General features: G+C 40.7%; 1 protein-coding gene across 4 annotated transcripts in view; it reads right to left on the reverse strand.

The window, feature by feature from the left end:
- srgap3 (SLIT-ROBO Rho GTPase activating protein 3) overlaps nt 1-20,838 on the reverse strand; it is a 160,454-nt gene that overhangs the window by 75,295 nt on the left and 64,321 nt on the right. For all 4 annotated transcript variants that reach the window (XM_062997863.1, XM_062997861.1, XM_062997862.1 and 1 more), the window contains exons 4-5: nt 15,301-15,363; nt 4,311-4,496 (exon numbers count right to left, since the gene is read on the reverse strand). In XM_062997863.1, coding sequence (XP_062853933.1) covers nt 4,311-4,496; nt 15,301-15,363 — 249 coding nt within the window. The remainder of the gene's footprint in view (nt 1-4,310; nt 4,497-15,300; nt 15,364-20,838) is intronic.

The raw sequence follows: 20,838 nt of genomic DNA on the forward strand, positions 1-20,838 counted from the left end.
TGATTTCATGTGGCGTAAGGGTAGGAGTCACGCTGCTGAACTCCAGGGATTCAAATCCCAAATGGGCTCACAAATACAGAAGATGCCTGGCATTACATACAACCTTGTAATAAGAAGGACCCATCAGTGCACACTTAGTGCCAATATCAGGTCTAGATAAATAGGAGGGTTGCATTAGGAGGTGCATCAGGCCAAATTAAATACGCGGATGAAATACACTGTCACGACAGCTAATGGGTGGAACCGGAAAAAAATCATTCCTTTAGTGGACATATATGTCACAGCAGTCTTGATGGATGAATAGATGGACGGACGGACGGACAGACATAAAGACAGACAGATTGATATGGATGAATGGATGGATGGATGGATGGATAGATAGATAGATAGATAGATAGATAGATAGATAGATAGATAGATAGATAGATAGATAGATAGATAGATAGATAGATAGATAGATAGATAGATAGATAGATAGATAGATAGACAGAGAGGCAGGCAGGCAGACAGGCAAATAGATAGAAAGAGGGATGGGTGGATGGATGGATAGGTAGATAGACAGACAGACAGACAGACAGACAGATAGAAAGATGGATAGATAGACAGACAGACAGACAGACAGACAGACAGAAAGATGGATAGACAGACAGACAGATAGATAGACGAACGGATGGATGGACAAACAGATAGAAAGAGACAGATAGACAGATGGATGGGTAAATAGACAGACAGTCAGTCAGACAGACAGGCAGATAAATAGAAAGAGGGATGGGTAGATAGATAGATAGATAGATAGATAGATAGATAGATAGATAGATAGATAGATAGATAGATAGATAGATAGATAGATAGATAGATAGATAGATGGATGGATGGATGGATGGATGGACGGACGGACGGAAAGATGGATAGATGGATGAATAGATAGATAGATAGATAGATAGATAGATAGATAGATAGATAGATAGATAGATAGATAGATAGATAGATAGATAGATAGATAGATAGATGGATGGCTGGATAGACAGACAGACAGACAGACAGATAGATAGATAGATAGATAGATAGATAGATAGATAGATAGATAGATAGAAAGAGGGATGGGTGGCTGGATGGATGGATAGACAGACAGACAGATAGATACTTTATTAATCCCGAAGGAAATTAACGAATCCCAAAGGAAACTGAGGAAATTAAATAATATGTTTATATTATTATTTAATTCTTTTGAGTGGGAAAACTACATAAATGAACTAAGATTAATGGTGTATAATGTGTTTGATTGACTACAGATGGTGACTTCTTGGTGTCTGTGTAAATATAGCTAGCATATTGAACCCTGGTCTATTGCCAGGTCAGGAAAAAATCTGAACTGTCCAGATGTTTAGACAGGAAAAAAACCTCTGCTCTTGCTTTTTCTCTCCTTCTCAGAAGCAACAAACTTCGGTGAAGCTTTAAGGTGCTTATTTTGGAGCACAGCAGCCTCTTAGTTAGCCTAATGTCAAGTGAAGTAAGCTTTGATCTATTACTTAAACTTCATGTTTTTATAGGTATAGAGAGGCTAGCATTGTTTATATGGGCAGAGAGAAGCAATCAACCATAGTCTATTAGAATTATTGAATTGATTGGTTCCATTCATTTTGTCACATTGAATCAAGAGTGGCATTAATGTCCCTTAGACGTAGGTGAGGTAAAGGATGCAAGTTCATTTGTACATTTTCAGCATTAAGCAGATGCTTTTATCCAAAGCCACTCACAGTTTACAGTCTAAGCAGAATTTTGCTTAAGGGCCCAACAGTGGCAACCTAGCAGTGGTGGGGTTTGAACCAGCAACCTTCTGCTTACTAGTTTAGTACTTTAACCTATATAGAACTGCAGCACGCTTGGTGGCACAGCAGACTAACACATAAGCACACCACTGTGGCGAGTTTAAATCTAAGCAGAATCTCGACCTGGCCGGACGTCCACACATACACAATTGGCCGTGTTTGAGGGAGGGAAGGTCGAACGGGGTATCTTCCTGATGCAATTTCTGAGATTAGTCCGTGAGGCTGCACAATTTGAATTGGGGGGTGATGGAGTGATACAGCTCTGTGTATGAACTCAACATTAGGGGGTTTTAAAGAGCAGCCTCAGAAAGGGCGTGTGGTGTTCCGGCTCTCTGTGATCAGATCGGGAATACACAATCGGGAATTGTAATTACGGACTGAGAAATAAAGGAGGACAAATCCAGAAATCACTGATAAAAAGCTCCAGTAATTTTGGATTTCATTCTATAATACAGATTTGCATGCTGGATGGATCTCAAAACTGTGGATAATTTAACCTCCCCTGGTGTGTTTTTTTAAACAGAGAAATGCAAGTTCTACAGTGTGATTCATTTGACCCCAAACCACAAACCATAGTACAATCACAATCAGCCCTCCAAAGGTTTTGAACCTCAAACCTTTTTTGTGTTTAGAGAAAGTTTAAATGTGGTTTTTGGGACAGAACCAGTCCTCATGACTGAAATAATTACAGCTGTAAGGAAATGTTAGCCTAATTTCTTACAATAAACAGATGGCAGCCATTAATACACAGTACAAACAATGTAAGTTGATGTTTTCACTTAGATTGTTGAGTAGCTCGTTTGGCAAGAGCTGAAGGCAACACACACACACACACACACACATACACACGCACAAGCTGCACATAAGTGATGCTGAGTTTTTTTTTTATAAATGAAGTGTAGCACTTAAAGCTAACAGCTGCTTTAATATCATTCAAATACTACCACCCAATTATAACAAGCAGCACTGAGGGGCAGTTGGTGGAATAAGTGCCACACAGGTCCAGGGTCCAGCTGTCACTCATTTTCACATACAGCAGAACTTTGGCGATGTAAAGTGGGCGGAGTCAGTGACTTGAAAAAGTTAAGCTTACTTTAATTTAATGCATATTAGGAGCAAAGAGTTATGTCAAATACAAATAGGAATTGAGTATATACACTATATTGCCAAAGGTATTCACTCACCCATCCAATTCAGGTGTTCCAATCACTTGGTGTGTAAAACCAAGCACCTAGGCATGCAGACTGCTTCTACAAACATTTGTGAAATAACGGGTCGCTCTTAGGAGCTCAGTGAATTCCAGCGTGGTACCGTGATAGGATGCCACCTGTGCAACAAGTCCAGTCGTGAAATTTCCTCGCTACTAAATATTCCACAGTCAACTGTCAGTGGTATTATAACAAAGTGGAAGTGATTGGGAACGACAGCAACTCAGCCACGAGGTGGTGGCCACGTAAAATGACAGAGCGGGGTCAGCGGATGCTGAGGCGCATAGTGCACAGAGGTCGCCAACTTTCTGCAGAGTCGATCGCTACAGACCTCCAAACTTTATGTGGCCTTCAGATCAGCTCAAGAACAGTGTGTAGAGAGCTACATGGAATGGGTTTCCATGGCCGAGCAGCTGCATTCAAGCCTTACAGCACCAAGCGCAATGCAAAGCGTCAGATGCAGTGGTGTAAAGCACTCCGCCACTGGACTCTGGACTTGTCTGGCTGCATTGTGCCAATTGTGAAGTTTGGTGGAGGGGGGGATTATGGTGTGGGGTTGTTTTTTCAGGAGTCGGGCTCGGCCCCTTAGTTCCAGTGAAAGGAAATCTTAATGCTTCAGCATACCAAAAGTTTGGGGACAGTTTGGGGATGGCCCCTTCCTGTTTCAACATGACTGCGCACCAGTGCACAAAGCGAGGTCCATAAAGACGTGGATGGGCGAGTTTGGTGTGGAAGAACTTGACTGGCCTGCACAGAGTCCTGACCTCAACTCGATAGAACACCTTTGGGAAGAATTAGAGCGGAGACTGCGAGCCAGACCTTCTCATCCAACATCAGTGTCTGACCTCACAAATGCGCTTCTGAAAGAATGGTCAAAATTCCCATAAACACACTCCTAAACCTTGTGGAAAGCCTTCTCAGAAGAGTTGAAGCTGTTATCGCTGCAAAGGGTGAGTCGACATCATATTAAACCCTATGGATTAAGAATGGGATGTCACTCAAGTTCATATGCGTGTGAAGGCAGACGAGCGAATACTTTTGGCAATATAGTGTAGCAGTACACACCTTATTTCCTCTTTGTATTTGGTATGTAGATAATAGTTTCTACTAAGACTGTAGCGGTGTGTAGCGTGTCGGTGTGTTTTAATAGTCAGATATAAAAACTCAAGGCAGTCTGAACTCATCACTTTGTGATACAACAATAAAAGACAACCCTGCTTCTAAAGCAGTCTAAAACGTGACACTATGGAACTGGTTCGTGCTGTGTTCTGACCTTCTCCTTCATTTTTTCGATCTTCCGGACCGAGCTGGGACGCTGTGAGCGCTCCTCATGCCGGAGCAGATTGACGTTCAGGTCTCCGGATTTGCTGTACTGTTTCTCCTCCTGTTTTTCAGCATCCTTCAGCTTGCTCTCGGCGCTGATGCTTTCAGTATGGTACATGTGATACGTCTTCATCACCTACAGGGGGCAGAGAGGAGGCATTAGGAACAATAAAATGGAATAAAGCAAATAAAGCGGCTGGATGAGTTTGTGTTTAGAAAAATATCACAAGGTGATATCGCTTAGGTGATAAAAACACGCTAGCACACCAGAGCTGACATCTCGAATTTGTGAGTTCGAATCTGAGCTCTGCTACCGGCAGGCTGGGCACCTACACAAACAATGATTGGCACTTTGTAGGGTGGATGCCAGAGGGGATTCCTCATAACTGATGCAATTACGACCTCTGGCTGAGACGAGGGATAATAGGATGGGTGCGTGACTCTCCATGCGTGAGTCTGATCCACATATAAACTCGCCTCGTGCAGGTGAAAAGATGCAGTCTGTTACTGCATACGTGTTGGAGGGGGCGTCACGGCTCTCCTTAGTCAGAGTGGAGGTCAACATCAGCAGAGAGGAAGCGTAATGCAATGGGGTGATCGGATATAACTGATTGGAAGGTTGACTAGATTGGCTGCTCCCCGTTAGGGGTCACAACAGCATCTACATATTTAATTTGGAACCGTTTTTATGCCAGATGGTTCCTAACACAACCCTCCTTATTTGGTCCAGGCTTAGGACCAGCACTGAGAATGCACTGACTCAGTAGCTAAGCAGTTCGGCCACCCACATCTATGACACAGCCAGAAATGTCTGTGCAGATGTCCAACCGGCTGATAGTAATGCTGAGATTGAAACCCCAGATCTCAGCAATAGTGGGCTAGCTTGTTTTAGTGCCACGCCTACCCAGCGCCATAACCCAGACAATAGGTTAGATGAATTAAATCCATACACTCTTACATTTTGAACATGGTGCATAGTTTAAGCACTAGCATCAAGCCTTTTCCTGACAGAATTATGCTAAGCTAATGGCTGCTAACAACATTAGCAATGCATGAATACCTGCTTTTTAGAATTATGCATTTTACACTGGTACTGTAAAGTGTCTGGATGCTGCTTTACCTTTATACGTCTTAAATTTCTGTATACAATTGTATATACGTATTTGTAAAGCAGAATGGTTTGGTGGCACAACTGTCAATCCTACTTTTAAATGCTAACGATAAACCACAATAAAACACACTGTATGTGGGTTCCAAACCCAAATCTAAAATCTGCACTTCATGTAATTTGGGTTGCGCCCTTTAACACCGAGCTGCACCGACGATGCAAATTTTCAGGCAGATACTGGCAGCAGTGCTAAATGCATAATTTAGCACTGAGTATTCCCTTCGTACCAGGGTTAGCACAAAAGAACAACGTTCCGTCATGACACCTATTATCCAGTGTGAAAATAAACTACACATTGTTTCTCATGAGGGAAGATGAAGCTGTTGAGTCAGACATGATCGCCTTAAAGTAAAGCAAAGCTTCTGAGCAGCTACACAACTCGAGGGCTAGCCAGGGCTAAAAAAAAAAACCATAACATTAGCGTAACATAGGCAGGCTATTTTATGAATCCTAATCACTGGATCAGATCAAATAGAACAAGTCAATTAGAGATCAGGTTAGGGTATTTCTGCTTTAGAACTGATGTCCGTTACTAATGTCCAGTAATCTGAACTGATTCATCTCGTATTTAGCTCATTAAGCACTTATTTATTAGCTAATGAGCTAAATTATAGATTTTAAAGCTGCCCATCGTTTATTAGAGGTGGTTTAGAGAGCTACACAAAACGAACTATTAAGTTCCTGGATTATTCCGGGAGGGTATTTGCTCAGCAACTCGGCAATAGCTGAAAGGTCATATTGAGGGATGGATGAATGGATAAATGGATGAATGAGGGAAAGGACAGAGGAAAAAATGAGTAAATGTGTAAGCACACCTAGGTAGGTAGACAGAAAAATTGGTAGGTTTGGTTAAATAAATGAACACTATATGGCCATAAGTATTTGGACACCTGACCATGAGTTTAGTGATCACACTATTCCAAAATCCAATGCATTACCACGTCCACAAACTCCCTGCCCCTACTCTTCTGTAAATTCATGGGTTGATGGATGGATTCATGGGTGGATGGATGGATTTAAGGATGGTTGGATTCATGGATGGATGAATTCATAGGTGGGTGGATGGATTAATGGATGGATGCTTTACTCAGGTTACTTTAACTTACTTACACAGAAGAAATTACAGCAGAAGATTTAGAGAATCCATAGAACAGGATTTGAACTACACATATCATGTGGGTGGAGCAGCGGAATGGATGGATGGATGGATTCATGAGTGGATGAATGGATGGATGAATTAATGGATGGAGTGATTGATTTGTGAATGGATGGATGGATTCATGAGTGGATGAATGGATGGATGGATTCATGAGTGGATGAATGGATGGATGGATTCATGAGTGGATGAATGGATGGATGGATTCATGAGTGGATGAATGGATGGATGAATTAATGGATGGAGTGATTGATTTGTGAATGGATGGATGGATTCATGAGTGGATGAATGGATGGATGGATTCATGAGTGGATGAATGGATGGATGGATTCATGAGTGGATGAATGGATGGATGGATTCATGAGTGGATGGATGGATGGATTCATGAGTGGATGAATGGATGGATGGATAGATGGATAGATGGATGGATGGATAGATGGATTGATGCTTTATTCAGGTTACTTAAACTCACTTAAATCAGGTGAAAAAATAAGAACTGTACAGCAGTTCCAAAGAATCCATAGAACAGGATTTGTACTACACATACAGATGAACGTGTGGGTGGAGCAGCAAAAAAATTATTTACAAGAAGGATGGGCCCTGCTGAGTCTGGTTCCTCTCAAGGTTTCTTCCTGTAATTTTCAGGGAGTTTTTCCTTACCACAGTCGCCCTCGGCTTGCTCAACAGGGGTTTTTGTATCTGTTGGTCCGGGATTTTGTAAAGTTGCTTTGAGACAATGTATATTGTAAAAAGCGCTATATAAATAAAGTTGACTTGACTTGACTTGACTTTAGCCCACTACCTCTGACATCCAGGGTTTAAATCTCAGCAAGGCTATCAACTGGTCGGGTGTCTGGGGAGGGTCAGGAAGGCTAAATAACCTAGCCATTGGGAGGTGCACTTGCGAGTACACTGTCATTGCCTGTCCCAAGCCGAGTAAAAACAAGGAGTGCTGCGTCAGGAAGAGCATTCGGTGCAAAGTAGGTCCAAATTAAATATGCATTCGGTCCAAATTAGATATGCATACCAGAATGATCCACTGTGGCAACCTCTTAAAAAAGGGGAGAAGACGAACGGAAAAAAATAAATAGATAGTGTACACCAACACTAATAAGCATGCTCTTTATAGGAACAGTCTAGCACCTCTTTTATACTCTTTTACTGAAAAAGACAAGCTAAGTGTAAGCCAAGGGACACCTAATTACAACTTACTACTGTGCGATTTACATTCAAACCAAACAGTTCAGGCCGGAATAGAATTTAATTAATCCCACAAATGTCTTTAGAGAGCTGTCCAAAACGGATACATCTAAATTCTGCTTTATGGTGCAGTTTAATGATCGCTGCTGCTACTGCTGCTGCTGCACGGATTTTATGAAAGCCAACACCTGGCTCTCAATGTACTTCCTGGAACATACATCTGCTGTCCTCTGTACAAACACCAACATTTACAAGCCTATCAAAACCCCAGCACACATCATTACAGTCACCCATCCATCTGCACGCAGTCACAAATCATGAATAAATATAATAACAGAAAAATGAAGCTCTATGCACCGGGGTTGAGGAGCTCTCAGAAAGCTTCCTACACTTTCACCAAAATGAAAACCAGCGTAAAATGTTAGCATTCACAAACACGTCAAGTCGTTCCTCTGCAGCTGGGTTTAAAAGCTAGCTGCGTGGCTACGGTGTAAAGCCCCGGGCAACAGATTCTCATTAACGGAAACGTCGAGGTGGCTCCGTGTGACAACAGCTTCCAGCCGTTTGACTGAAAATTACAGCACAAGCATTTTTTAAGAGAGAAAGATTAATGCTGCACAGGAAGTGGAGCAAAATTAAGGAATCACAATCTTAAATGAGCTTGAGTTTGAAGTACTGTAATTAAATTCAAATTATGAACAGAGCTAACGTCTCCTTACACTTTCATATCTAAGACCCTGAAGCAACATGAGGTAGCTAACAACATTCTATAGGTTCCAAATAGTGGGCGCCCAAATGGCAGGTACATCAGTTATAAAAATTGTAAGTCAAACATGGACAAAAGACATGAGCGCAAAATATTGAGCCTTAATCAATCAGGGTGTGTTTATGTGAAAGGGGAGGGTTGCGGCATCCATCTGATAGCATCCATATGGTGCACATACTCCTTCTTAATTATGATTCTTTATTACAGGATAAAAATACCCTCCTACTTGCTCCTAAAATTAAAAACCACCTCCTTCTTTCTACACTCACTGTCCATTTTATCAGCTCCACTTACCATATAGAAGCACTTTGTAGTTCTACAATTACTGACTGTAGTCCATCTCTTTCTCTGCATGCTTTTTATACAGATTTCACCCTGTTCTTCAATGGTCAGGACCCCCCACAGGATCACCACAGAGCAGGTATTATTTAGGTGGTGGATCATTCTCAGCACTGCAGTGACACTGACATGGTGGTGGTGTGTTAGTGTGTGTTGTGCTGGTATGAGTGGATCAGACACAGCAGCACTGCTGGAGTTTTTTAAATACCGTGTTCACTCACTGTCCACTCTATTAGACACTCCTACCCAGTTGGTCCACCTTGTAGATGTAAAGTCAGAGACGATCACTCTTTTATTGATGATGTTTGAGTTGGTTATCTTCTAGACCTTCATCAGTGGTCACAGGACGCTGCCCACGGGGCGCTGTTGGCTGGATGTTTTTGGTTGATGGACTATTCTCAGTCCAGACAGTGAGGTGTTTAAAAACTCAATCAGCATTGCTGTGTCTGATCCACTCATACCAGCACAACACACACTAACACACCACCACCATGTCAGTGTCACTGCAGTGCTGAGAATGATCCACCACCTAAATAATACCTGCTCTGTAGTGGTACTGTGGGGGGCCTGACAATTGAAGAACAGCATGAAAGGGGGCTAACAAATCATGCAGAGAAACAGATGGACTACAGTCAATAATTGTAGAACTACAAAGTGCTTCTATATGGTAAGTGGAGCTGATAACATGGACAGTGAGTGTAGAAACAAGGAGGTGGTTTTAATGTTATGGCTGATCAGTGTAATGTGTTGAGGTGAGTGGGTTAATAAACTCCAGGATGAAATCAAGTGCCGTTTATGTTTTCCCCCAATCACCAACATCATTGTGCCCATAGAGGACATTCTACAGCCCATACCATGAGGTACGAGGGATCTTCAAAAAGTTTTCTCACTTGTATAGTTTAGTTGGAAACGATGAGGGTGGGAGGAGTAGTAATTGGTCGTGTCTGAGAGACTGAGAGAGAGCTTATAGTCCGGATTTAGCGGCATCTGATTTCTACCTTTTTGGACTCTCAAAGAAGCTTTAAGGGAAAGAAGATTTTCATGTGATGATGATGTGAACCAAAAACATTTTTTGTGATGGTATTAAAAAGTTGGTACAATGATGGGGAAAAATGCATCACAAAGGAAGGTAAAACTCTGTAGAAAAGTAATGTCATTTGTTTTTAAAATTCTTAATAAATAAAGTTTTTAAAAGTGCGGAAACTTTTTGAAGAACCCTCATATTTATTTATTTATTATTTTTTTATGCATTTTCTCCCCATTTTCCTACCGATTTAGCACACTCAATTTTGTCTTTCGCTGCTGGGAGATACCATATTGCATCCAAGGAGAGCACGTCGCTGTACACGCCTCTTCCAACACATGTACAGCCCTCCTCTTTTCGCCCCTGCACTCAGCACAGGCGTCTCTTCCGCCAATCAGGGTCCTTACAAAGCGTATGAAGACCCACCCACCCACACATAGTCTGGCCCCCACCCTGCAGATACGGTGGCCAATTAGTATCTGCTGCAGGCACTGCCAATTATGCCCGCCAGATGGAGCCCAACTGGATTTAACTAAGCAAACAGGTAAGAGCCTCACATTGAATTACTGCATGGGTGATTGTGTTTCAGCTGGCAACAAGTTATGTAACCCTAACTGATGCAGTGAGTAGCTTCTCATTTGTTAAACAACAATGCCGAAAGACACATCCTGTGGTCGTGGAAAATATGTTAATCTGTTTCAGAAGGGTCTGCAGCTCAGGTCAAGGTTCAGCAACGTTATGTGACCAAAGAATGAGGTCAGCTGAATACCTGAACATACTGAACGACCAGGTTATTCCATCAATGGATTTTTTTCTTCCCTGATGGCACGGGCATATTCCAAGACGACAATGCCAGGATTCATCGGGCTCAAATTTGTGAAAGAGTGCTTCAGGGAGCATGAGACATCATTTTCACACATGGATTGGCCACCACAGAGTCCAGACCTGAACCCCATTGAGAATCTTTGGTACGTGCTGGAGAAGACTTTGCGCAGTGGTCCAAATCTCCCATCATCAATACAAGATCTTGGGGAAGATTTAATGCAACTCTGGACAGAAATAAATGTTGTGACATTGCAGAAGCTTGTGGAAACGATGCCACAGCGAATGCGTTCCGTAATCAAAGCTAAAGGCGGTCCAACCAAATATTAGAGTGTGTGACCTTTTTTTTGGCCAGGCAGTGGATAATGACAGTTGTTGTAATTTGTAGACGTTCTGGTTACTATCGCAACACCCTGTCCATAGTTTAAAAAAACGAGACTGTGACAAAGCAGAGCTGAAGCGTGGGAGGTGACACGGCCATAACTGCTACATCATTAGTACAGGAGAGCTAATACATCTGATGTCTGATTAACCATTAGTTGTGGACGCCTGTGCTAGTAATCTAATGTAGGAGGACAAGCATACAAATGAGAGTAGTGAAACTAATTAATTCAACAAAAAGCTTAGGCTGCTGTTTAAACCCTGTTTCCTGTAGCAATCTAAATGAGGGGGTTACTGGCAGCACTTACTCCCTACAAATCAAACCACCAACAGACATAAGGCCAGATGATCAATGCCCATTCCTGTAAGTAAACCTATTGTTCATTTAATTTAGCTGTTGTTAATGTACCATTGTACCATTCTCTTGGTGTATGCCACATGCAATCTATCTATCTATTTCCTCGGCTGCTCCCGTTAGGGGTCGCCGGCGGATCGTGATCCGCATTATTGATTTGGCTTAGTTTTTATGCCAGATGCCCTTCCTTACACAACCCTCCCTATTTATCCGGGCTTGGGACCAGCACTACAATGCACTGGTTTATGCCTATAGGACAATTCAGTGTCTCCAATTAGCCTTGCTACATGTTTTTGGACTGTGGGAGGAAACCGGAGCACCCGCACAGAAAGGACCCATTAGGGGATCGAACCCAGGACCTTCTTGCTGTGAGGCGACAGTGCTACCCACGTAGCCACCGTGCCGGTGTATGCCACATGCAATGAAGCACAGGAAACACAAGTCAGCTGATTAATCTTATAAAATGAAGCTCCTCTCATACACGGCCCAATGGCCTTAAAACGTTTGCTTTGCTGATGGCATCCAAGGAGGGTGTATATTCGCCTGACACACACTCACTCCAATGTGTGCACAGGCCACCAAACCCTTCTTGTTCTCCCATACTTGTGGGTGGATTTGCAGCTCTGCGTATGGAAGGTCACACCCCGATCTCTGCACTCCTGGTCAACCAAGGTCCTTACACAGTGTTAAAGACCCCACCCCCCTTTTAGTTTGGTCTTTTCCCACCCAGCAGAGTAGAGGCCAAATTTAGAGGGCGCCCAGCCGACCAGTAGCAGAGCCGAGAATCGAACTCAGTTAAAATGATCCTGCTGTGCCATCTGGGCGTCCAACACATTTGATTTTGATGTTGATTGCAAATGAAAGTCTATCTAAGTCTGCTCTACTATTAATTCTTACTTCTTTATTATCTAAATGTCTCACACGGTGTCTGCACTTGTTATGTTTCCCCGCTCGATCTGTTGTGTCGACAATGTAAACATAATTATCATTAAATTCACACCTACAGTCTGGACAACACTCTGTACCAATACCAATACTAAAAGAATAGAGAATGATAGTACTGGTCAGAAACATTCTTCGACATAACCAGTAGTCTCCTGTCTCACTGCAGAGGAATAAAACAGAAAAGAAGACAGAGAGATGAATAGTCATGGAGAGAGAAGACGAAGCGTCAGGCCTGCGGTTCGATATATTTCATCTTGACTGAGGAGGAAAGTTTACAGCATTATGGTGTGATTAAACTGAAAGATGGACAGAGAGGAGGGCAATAAGTAACGGTGAAGGTGCAGAGGTATTTCCTAGTGCCGTAAACAAGTGCATTCCTGCTGGTAAGCTTTCAGAGACTGAGATAAATATAGAATAATAATAATGACCTCACATAATTTGAACATTTAAAGATAATCTATGGCAGATAAAATGCCTTTATTTGTCATAAACAGATGTACAGTTCAATTAACTATTTTCCGCATATTGCTATTGTACGATACCCCTGGAGCCGAGAGGGACCAACAGTGGCCACATGGCAGAGCCAGGATTTCAACCCACAACCTTCCAGTTGCTAATCCACTGCTTTATTCACTAGCCTACCTTTTTCATTGGACAAAAAATAATAATAATAAAATAATATTATTAATAAAATGTATTGTTTTTGATATTATTATTAAAATACTAGTAATAATAATATTTATTATAATGATAATAATAATAGTAATAATAATAATTATAAACTAATGATAATAAAATACATTGTGTTGAACACAAAATAATCTGTGTAGTTTCTTTATTGGTTTATACATAACAATAATAATAATAGTACTGATAATAATAATAATAATAATACTGATAATAATAATAATACTGATAGTAATAATAATAATAATAATAATGTTGATCAAAATAATAATAACAATAATAATACTGATAGTAGTAATAATAATAATAATACTGATCATAATAATAATGACAATAATAATAATAATACTGAAAGTAATAATAATAATACTGATAATAATAATAATAATACTGATAATACTACTACTACTACTACTACTACTACTACTAATAATAATAATAATAATAATACTGATCATAATAATAGTAACAATAATAATAATAATACTGATAATAATAATAATACTGATAATAATAATAATAATAATACTGATAATACTACTACTACTACTACTACTACTAATAATAATAATAATACTGATAATAATAATAATACTGATAATACTACTACTACTACTACTACTACTAATAATAATAATAATACTGATAATAATAATAATGCTGATAATAATTAAAATAATAATAATACTGATAATAATAATAATAATAATGCTGATAATAATAATAATACTGATAATAATAATAATAATAATAATAATGCTGATAATAATAATAACAACAATAATAATAATAATGCTGATGATAATAATAACAACAATATAATAATAATAATGCTGATAATAATAATAACAACAATAATAATAATAATGCTGATGATAATAATAACAACAATATAATAATAATAATAATGCTGATAATAATAATAATAACAACAATATAATAATAATAATAATAATAATGCTGATGATAATAATAATAACAATATAATGATAATAATAATGATAAAACTGATGATAATAATAATACTGATAATAATAATAATATTGATAATAATAACAATATAATAATAATAATAATATTATTGCAGATAATAATAATAATACTGATAATAATAATAATAATAATAATAATAATAATAAAATACATTGTGTTGAACACAGAAGAATCTGTGTAAGTGCTTTATTGGTTTATACAGAAGATACTTCAGTTGGTAGATTTGTATCGTGCAAAATCTATAGTTATTATATTAACAACACATGCTTTACAATCACTAACCCAAAATGTATAATACAAAAATACACCAAATTAAATATATGTATGACCTGCAATACATAAATGTCTTTTATTTATTTAGTTTCATAGCAACCTCATATAACATATTCTCTATCTCAGTATCTCAGCTTTATATTACACTCATACAAACACCCACCTTCAATACAGGATCAGCTTCTTTGTTCACATTTTTATTTCTTTTCTGTGATGGATCTGGTTTAAATACCAGTAAATCAGTGCACCTTAAATTCGGACTGATTGGACTAAAATGTTTTATATTTTTTAAATGTTTGACTTTAATGACCCACCACTGATTGGTGAAAAGAAGCGGCCAACAGCTGCACATGTGTCAAAGGTACTGTATTTACTTGGACTCGGACAGGGCGGCATTTACTCGGAAAGGGCGGCAATCCATTGAGGGGCTTCGGCCATCCTCCTCACTCAGACATACGTCGGCAATCATGTCTGTGTTGAAGCTCGGTCACATAGCACATGCTGAGTTTCAAACCCGGATCTCAGCAGTGGTGGGCTAGCACAATAGACTACAGAGCCACCTGAGCACCAAGCATGAAGAATATGATAATGATATTGCCATTATTCCCAGCATTATTACTAAGCACTAAATTCACCATTATTATGCCAGTGCACGCTACGTTAATGTCAAGCAGGTCACATGAACAGACAATTCCTGTTCTGGACCAGCACCGGCCAAGAACAAAACCAGACAAAGCGCGAGCTAAAGGCCAGGTTGCCATGGTGAAGAGGACAATGTGATATTAATCAGAAAGACTAAAGCAGAATGAAGATGAGAGAGTGAGTACTCACCGTGTACAGCTCGTTCGTCACCTTCACCAACTCTTCATGCATCTGAATGCCAATTTCTTTACTCTGCAAAAACAAAGCGGTTGAAAAGGTTAAGCATTTCAGACAGCATCGACAGGTTATAGACACGCTTTGAAAACAAACTATTTGATTATTTTTGTTACAGCATATACATTTCAGTGACTGGATTTACATGGAAATGTTGGGAACCAAATATTACACACATGGGTTAATTTTTATACATTTAATAAACCTCCACTTCACCCTGTGAGGTCTAAGTAGACAAATGCTTATTTTCGAAACTCGGCGTTGCCACCGGTCGGCTGGGCGTCATCCAGCGGGCATAATTGGCAGTGCCTGCAGCAGACACGTCTCTGCTAGGGAGGGATGACCGGACTATGTGGACGGGGTCTTTAAGCGCTGTGTAAGGACCCTGATTGGCAGATAGAGGCTGCGTGCGAGTCGGAGGAGGAGGTGTGAGCAGCAATATACCCACCTCAACTGCAATCAGGGATCCCCCAGCAGGGGAAGACAAACTGACTACACTAAATTGGGAGAAAATGGGAGAAAAAGCATAAATAAAATAGTATATATTTATATATACACACTAATCAGGCATAACACTATGACCACCTTCCTAATATTGTGTTGGTCTCCCTTTTGCTGCCAAAACAGCCCTGACCCATCAAGGCATGGAGTCTGACACCTTTCTACCAGAACCAGCATTAACTTCTTCAGCAATCTGAGCTACAGTAGCTCGCCTGTTGGATCAGACCACACAGGCCAGCCTTTGCTCCCCACATACATCAATGAGCCTTGGCCGCCCATGACCCTGTCGCCAGTTTCTTCCTTTCTTCACTGTTCCTTCCTTGGACCACTTTTGATAGATACTGACCACTGCAGACCGGGAACACATGTTATGTACAAATAACACTATTATTGCACTTTTTACAATGATACTGAAGTATAACACTGCTAGTATAATCTTGCCCTGATTCTCAGTAAAAGACGAACATCAAAGCAAACTTATGGTAATTGTATTGCATTTTTAACCTATTATTCATTATATTTTTACATATAATCTGACCATTTTTTACAGTATCAAATTATTCAACCAATATCATCAGTTATTACAATTTCAGCTCTGTAAATCTGGATTTCTGATATTTTCATTTGTCAGGCACTAGAGGTATTTCACATCACCCAAACTGGCTTTTTTCTGGAGGTGATATTGCCTGGATTGGCTGTAGGAAGGAAACACTCATTCATTATTTGTAAAGGAATTGACAGAAATAATATTAAAGACCAGCATTTTTGATCGATCTCGCTTGATGATTGTGCTCTGTTTTCAGTACATGAGCGACCACTAAGGCTTGTGTTACCGTGTCTCTGTGTACACTGGTGTTCCGTTACCTGGCATCGACTAGAATGATTTATCTGTGCCTCCCAAAAGCCCCTTCATGCTGATAAATCACAGAGAGCTAGAATATCCCCAGATCAATAAAGCTTGCCGGATCAATGCAGTGTGGACAAGGACCAGGGCTTTATAAAATACAACACTGCCGTGAAGTCACCTGACCTCGTTATTAAGGAATGCCTTGCAATAACCTGATAACATATTGGTAGAGCCATGATGTGACACAGTAACAGAACGGATTTAATTTGTCATGACACGACATTTCAGTTATTGGATTACAGGAATGTGGCAAAGCGGTAAATTATGCTAGCCCACTACTGCTGGGATCCAGGGTTCAAATCGCCAGCTGTGCTATCAGTCGGTTGGGTGTCTACTAGGGATCTTCAGAACGTTTCCGTGGGAGGAGTAGTACCTGGTCGTGTCTGAGAGACTGAGAGAGAGCTTATAGTCCGGATTTAGGAGCATCTAATTTCCACCTTTTTGGACACTCAAAGAAGCTTTAAGGGGAAGAAGATTTTAATGTGATGATGATGTGAAAGCAGCGCTGGATCAGTGGCTACGAGCTCAACCAGAAACATTTTTTGCTGATGGCATTTAAAGGTTGGTTCAATGCTGGGAAAATTGCATCGGAGGTTGCCGATGTGAAAATAAATAATAAATAGTTTAATAAAGTGCAGAAACTTTTTGAAGAACACACATGACTGGCTATGTCTGGGTTGGGCTCTATTGGATGACCCTGAGACAGACTGGCATCCTGAATTGGGTGTGTTACTTCATTGTTGCCCATGATTCGGGGGAAGCCGGACCCACCAGAACGCTGACTAGGGTAAATATCAGGTAAAACATGAAAATGAAATGATTACGTGAATGCTATAATGTATCCAAACAGCTACAGAAACATCTGGATGCTCAGTGCACACAGTACAACCTAGAATCTACAAGCTCTCCATACCAACAGCATCTTTAAACCCTGGATCGAGACCCTTGGGTGGGTCGCAAAGAAAAATAATAATAATTAAATAAACACATTTTAACAGGCACATAAACACAAAATGAACTTGTCCATGTACGCCCCCATGTGGAGGCTTTATGTTACATCTTGTAAACTACAGTGGGACCCGACTGCCACCATTAATTAAGGATACAGCGAACCTCAATTTAACAGACTAAAAGAGGGAACAAAGGTCTGTAAAATATGACTGTCCAAAACAGCGAAACACAGCACTAAGGTCCAAAAAAGTGTAAAATGAACAAATAGATATAAATAGATATGTAAATATGTAATGTAAAGCCGGTAAATAAATATTATAATTGGTGTGCTGTACTACTGGGGAGAAAATTCATTTACCTTGTGTGGTGTAGGACAGTGGTCCCCAACCACCGGCCGCACAGAAAAAATAAATAATTAGAGATTGCCACAACGGTAATGAAAACACTGCTTTCATTTCCATCACACGGGTGTTTATCATCTCATATCACCCCCAGGGGGAAGCAGCAAAAAAAGCTCAGTTGTGAGTAGTACAGTTATTCTATTTTAAATCCTCCCGCCTCCGCCGGTCCGTAAAATCTTATCTTATATGAAACTGGTCCGTGGTGCAAAACAGGTTGGGGAGCGCTGGTGTAGGAGATGTCGATCGTATAGTGGGGACTCAGTATCTATTATTCTGAGTCTGAAGCACTGCTGGTGGCTAATGGAGCAGTGCTGGTGCATAACTAAGCACTAGAACTTGCAAAAATTCTGCATGAAACGAGAAAAAGGCGAAAACAAAGTAAACCTCCTGATAAAATAAAGCCTATCACTCATGTAAACAGAAAGACGTCCACCAGCTAGTGGACAATTACTGAATTACTGGTCTTGGTACGGTTCTCTGGGGAATTTTAAACAATCTGACCAGACATTTGGTTTTCCAGATTTTGTCTGTTAAATCCGAAATCTGTTAAATAGAGGTCTGTTAAATCGAGGTTCCACTGTATTTGATGCATTGTTTGTGTTGGTGAAACACGCTAGCACACCAGAGCTGACATTTCAAACTCGTCGGATCGAAACTCAGCTCTGCCATCCAGCTGGGCTGGGCGGCTACATGAACAACGATTGGCTTGTTGTTCAAACTAGTGAAGTTACGAACTTTGCTGGATGATTGATGGCGCCTGCACAGAGTCGAGGGATGATGCGTTGATCAGTGTGTGGCTCTCTGTACACAAAGCTGATCAGCATATGAACTTGTCTCGTGCAGGTCAAAAGTTGCAGTCAGTGTCAGCCTCGCTCTCCTCAATCAGCAGTGGAGATCAGCATCAGCGGAGAGGAAGTGTAATGCAGTAAGGTAATTGGATACGACTAGATTGGGAAGAAAATTAGGAAAAACTGCAAAAGAAAAGAAAAACCCTGTGCTACACCTCCGTATGTATGTTATTATTTGCAGGCTGATGCTGGGCAGGTAATTGGAATGTAGACGCACCATTGCTGCTGCTTATACCAAACACAGAAGAGTCACCGCTGCTCTGATGCAACAGCATGAAACAGCAAGAAAACTAACAGCCTCGATCCGAGCTCTCGTTTTTACTGTTAATTAACCGCTGTTACTGTCTGTCTTTATCATCCTTCACACAGCTGATGTTACACTAACAGGATTTTAATACAGCGGTGTCACAGCCTCGCTACAATCACCTCAAGTATAACTGACACATCAATACACTGATTGTACAACAGTAGAAACTGAAGCTTGTGTTTAGTAAACGTTCTAGACAACTCAAAAGCACCATTAAAAGAAAAACTTCCCACAGAAGGGAAAATATCCTCATCGGTATGAAGTGAGCAGTCAAACCTGCAGTGATTTATGTAGTGCAGTTTTACAGAGATCAATGTTCAGCCCCAGGCTGGCAGGACCTCCAGCTGTGGAGCTGGTTTGAGATCTCAGAATGAGAATGCTCCCAAAAATTCAGGTGCATTCTCATCTGATTCTTACTTTTACTTCGGCATGCTATGCACAAAAACGGTACAGATATAAAAGCACTGGCTCACTTGGTCCACAAAAGTGCTAAACATGCACGTATTACATGCACACCAACAGTAAATATGTAATGTAGAACCTGTAAATAAATACTAAAATTGGTTTAGTGTACTACTGGGGAGAAATTTCATTTACCTTGTATGGTGAAGAGAAAAAGGCGAGAACAAAGCAAACCTCCTGACAAAATAAAGCTTATCACTCATGTAAACAGAAAGACGTCCGCTGGCTAGTGGACAATTACTGAACTACTGGTCTTGGTACACGTCTCCGGCTGAGGAGCCGGTTTGAGATCTCAGAATTGAATTTTGGGTGCATTCTCATCTCATTCTTACTTTTACTTCGGGCATGCTATACACAAAAACGGTACAGATGTGAAAGCACTGGTTTACTTGTACGTCTAAAATAACGTGAAACAATGACTCAGCTTATTTAAGGAGAAATACGAACCTCGGCTCTGCTACCAGTCGGCTGGGCGCCCCCTATAGCAAGCACAATTGGCTAAAGCCTGTAGCAGGCAAAATTGGCTGGGAAAAGAACGGACTAATAAGGGGTGGGGTTATCGATGCTGTGTGAGGACCCTGGTTGCCCAGGGCGCCTGTGCAGAAAGTGGAGGAGCGCAGAGATCAGGGCATGGCTCTTCGTACAGGGAGCTGGGATTGGTGGACTGCGCACACGTTGGAGGGAGTGTGTGTCAGGCAAATATACACCATCCTTGGATGCCTAGCAGCAGGTTGGAACACTAAACTGGAAGAAAAGGGGGAAAATGCATAAACTGCATAAGCAAAATAACCCAAGTTCATAGTTTAAATGTTTGTCTTTCATTTATTTATTTTCATTTACCCTAGTCAGGGTCGATTGGGTCCGGTTTCCATGGAAACACTGGGTGAAATGCCGCGACACACCCCAAACAGGACGCCAGGGCCTCAGCCATTCCCCTTAGACCTAGCCAGTCATGTCTGTATGCAGACATCCGACTGACAGCACCGCTGGGGATGTGAACCCTGTATCCCAGCAGTACTGGGCTTGGGTGATGTACTGGTGTACAAATAAAAATAGAAAGCAAGTGCTTGGGTGGTGCAGCTGTTAAACAAGTTAGCACACAAGTGCTGACACCTT

The sequence above is a fragment of the Trichomycterus rosablanca genome, chromosome 6 (assembly GCF_030014385.1).
Source record: "Trichomycterus rosablanca isolate fTriRos1 chromosome 6, fTriRos1.hap1, whole genome shotgun sequence".
Classification (NCBI taxonomy): Eukaryota; Metazoa; Chordata; class Actinopteri; order Siluriformes; family Trichomycteridae; genus Trichomycterus; species Trichomycterus rosablanca.